The following is a 3,431-nucleotide window of genomic DNA, read 5'->3' on the forward strand; positions in this document are numbered from 1 at the left end:
CAGGTTTATGGGCAAGAAGCGCCTCCTCCTGCTGCTTCCCTCTCGCCCTTCACTCTTAAGCCTGTCCTGAAAATCCCCCCCAAATCTCCAAGGCTGAGGAGACCGGCAAGAAGCAGCGGCAAGAAGCCCAGCCTGCCGCTGCTTCTCCGAAACGGGCCCACTCACTCAGACACGGTCGCCGCCGGTTCTAGTAAAATGGCAAAGACTTTATTTATTGGAGAAAGAGGCCTTGGGTACAGTCTGAGGAGGAGAGGGCAAGGAAGGAGCAGGGAAGGGGTACTCGCAGCCCACGCACATCCATCCACCCTCCTCTGGCCAAGTCGAGTAGGAGTGGGGTGTTCGAGGTGGCAAGAGAGACCCAGAGCTGTGGAGGAGGTGAGGTGAGGGCTTGGGTCGGCCTCCTCTCTGTCTCTGTCACATGCAAAAAAATTCTAAAAAGAGTACAAAATAATTATAGGGCTTTGGGTTCTGTTTTCGATGGTTGGTTGGTTGGATTTTCCCCTGCATTGTCCCTAAGAGCCGGACTCCAACACTCAGTCCGAGGAAATGCGAGAGGGAGGGAGGAATCTTAAAAATAGCATTAGTGGGCATTAGGAGGCAGAAATGGCATCGAAAACAGACTTTTCTCTCAGAGGGTGGGAAGGAAATATCGATTTTGAAACTTGCAAGTCAGGACCCGGCTGCCCACCTCTTCCCTTCCCACACAAGGAAGAAAGGCAGGAGGAAATAGAAGTCAGCTGCAATAAGGCCGAGGGAGGCGAGGAAGGAGCGGGCCGGTGCATTCGCCACATGCAGAGAAAAATCAAAACAGCCGGAGCTGCCCCTCCTCTAGACCGCAGGGTTAGTGTTCTCAGCCCTGGTTTCTGCCTCGCCCTCAGCAAACCTGGCAGCCCCAGAGTTTTGAAAACATCGAAATCTCCGAGTTAAAAAAAATAATAAAAGAAAGGAAAAATCAGGCTGCGGTGGGAAGAACCCGCTATATAGGTTTAAATATTTATATAGAAGCCATACAGAATTGCACGGCGAGGGCTTCCGGGGCGGCGGAGGCCGCTGGCGGCGGCCGGCCCGGCCGGCCAGCCTGGGTTTATTGCTTCGAGAGGGAAGAGGCGGCTGCCAGGAGCCGAGTCCGGGCCGGGAACAGGAGAGGAGGCGGGAGTTGGCAGAGGAGGTCCCAGCTCCCCTCGGCGTCCGGTCCGGGAGGTGTTGGGCTTTCGAGAGCTAGAAGCCCAGGGTGGCAGAAGACCCGGGGTGCCGCTCAATCGTCCACGTCGATCTCTTCGTCTTCCTCGTCCTCCGAGCAGTCCTGGCTGCTGGCCGGCTGGTCCGTGAGCGGAGAGGCAGGCGAGAGCTGCAGGGGGCCAGCGCCCGGGGCCTGCGGGGCGCCTGGGGAGAGGACTGGAGAGCCGGGCCTCGACTTGGCCCTGCCGCAGCCGCCGCCACCGCCGGCTGTGGCCTCCGAGTTCTGCTCGAGTTCGGCCAGCGCCACGATGTCCATCTGCCCGCTGGGGCCCAGTTTCTTGGCGGACTCTACGTCGGCCTTCATCTCCTCCAGGTCCCGCTTGAGCTTAGCGCGCCGATTCTGGAACCAGGTGATGACTTGCGCGTTGGTGAGGCCCAGCTGCTGCGCGATTTGGTCGCGATCGGCGGGGGACAGGTACTTCTGGTATAGAAAGCGCTTTTCCAATTCATAGATCTGGTGGTTGGTGAAGGCCGTGCGAGACTTTCGCCGCTTCTTAGGGGTCTGCCGCTGCCCAAAGATGGTCATCCCGTCGCGGCCTGGGAGGAAAGGACAGTGTAGGCTCGCGTTGCGAGAGAGGAAGCCCACCCTGGCTCTGGCCCCCATAACTCCTACCCCACCCAGGCCCCGTCCGGCCTGCAGTTTACCAATGTTCCCTTCTCAGATTTAATTCAGCCTCCAGGACCAGGGCAAGCTTTGGCTCTGGCAAACCATCACCTGTCTTTGGTCTCCCAGAAGTCCCTAGGAAAAATTGTTTTGGTCTCTGCCCCCTACCCAAGAGTTGGTTTGAAAGACCCAAAGTCTCTGAGTAGGAGAAAGCCAGACAGGGACACCCTAATTGTGGTGTGAATGTTGGTTCTCCATCCCTTCCCAATCACTTCAACTCTACCCTACCCAGAAGGTCCCAGCAAAAGACTCGATTCCCCACGCGGAGTAGCCGGGCTAAGAGCGCCCAGGACACTGGGAACGCAAGGGAGACCAGCAAAGCAAGCAGACTGCGGAAAGAGCTTGGGTTCCCGCCACCCTTCTCCGGCCACCCCCCAGCTCTGGCCTACCCAGAGGTCCCTAGGAAATAAGGATTGGGTTCCGTCCCACCTATCTTCACTCCCATAAGCAGCTGCTCAGGCTGGAAGGCCCTGGCGGCCGGAGCGGGCAGAGGCGAGCAGAGACAGAGGGGACGAAGCGCGCAGGGCACAGGGCGCGAGGCGCTGGGTGCAGGGAAACCCAGCAGCTGCGCCTACCTTCGGCTGCCTGCAGAACGCTGACCTCCAGCCCCTTAAACGTCTTGCTGGCGAGCTCCTCCAGCGCGCACAGCGGCGAGGTCTGCGAGAGCAGCGCTCGGCCCGCCAGGGGCAAGCCGCCCGGCGCGTGCTTGTCCGCGGCGGCCAGCAGGTGCGCCGCCCCGCACAGCGAGTAACTTCTCCGCACAGACGGCTTGTTGAGGATGTCCTCGATGCTGAACGGCGTCAGTGGCTTGTTGGAGTTGGCAGGCGGAGGCAGGTGGTCCAGCGGACTGCGCCGCCGCTCCTCCCCCGGCGCCGCCTTGCCGTCCTCCTTGGAAGTCATCTCGGCCTCGTTCGGGGGCCCGGCCGGGGCGGCTCGGGCCGCGAGGACCCAGCCCGCGGGCAACTCGGAAGCCGGACGGCGCGGGCAGGCGGCGGCGGGTGGGAAGGAGGCCGCACTGGGCAGGGCGCGGGCCGGGCGCGGGGCCGATTAGCGCGGCGGCTGAGGCGGGCAGAACAGCGCGGGGCCCTGGGAGGAGGGCGCTGACGCGGGCGCCGCTGCTGCTGGGGCTTCCAGCAATCCGGGGCCGGAGCCGGGGCGCGTTGCGCGGGGCTCCAGTTTCGCCAGCCCCGGTGCTATTTAAAGGTGTCAGGTGGCTCGGCAGTGGCTCCTGGCCCCGGGTCCTGGCGGCCGCAGTTGGAAGAGCCGAGGCAAGGGCGCCGATCCCGGACTGCGAGGGAGGCGGAGAGACGGGGCAATTGACTATTGCTAACAAGTTAGCCTTGATCGGGGTGTAATCAATTATCTGCAGCGGCACTTCTCTCTCTTTCTCTCTCCTTTCTCCCTTTCTCCTCTCTTCTTTCTCTCTGTTCTCTCCTCCTGTTCTCTCTCTCCCTCCCTCCCTCTCTTCTCTCTTCTCTGCTCCCCCCGTCTCTCTCCTTCTCTCCCTCTCCCTCGCCCTCTCTTTCAC

General features: G+C 61.4%; 1 protein-coding gene across 1 annotated transcript; it reads right to left on the reverse strand.

The window, feature by feature from the left end:
• Nucleotides 1–963: 963 nt before the first annotated feature.
• On the reverse strand, nucleotides 964–2,942 carry LBX1 (ladybird homeobox 1). The gene is made up of 2 exons (XM_025397648.1): nucleotides 2,479–2,942; nucleotides 964–1,776 (listed from the first exon to the last, which is right to left on the reverse strand). Exons 1-2 carry the CDS (start codon nucleotides 2,801–2,803, stop codon nucleotides 1,256–1,258), a joined length of 846 nt encoding a protein of 281 aa, XP_025253433.1. The 5' UTR covers nucleotides 2,804–2,942; the 3' UTR covers nucleotides 964–1,255.
• Nucleotides 2,943–3,431: the final 489 nt, after the last annotated feature.

Source organism: Theropithecus gelada, chromosome 9, assembly GCF_003255815.1.
Source record: "Theropithecus gelada isolate Dixy chromosome 9, Tgel_1.0, whole genome shotgun sequence".
Classification (NCBI taxonomy): Eukaryota; Metazoa; Chordata; class Mammalia; order Primates; family Cercopithecidae; genus Theropithecus; species Theropithecus gelada.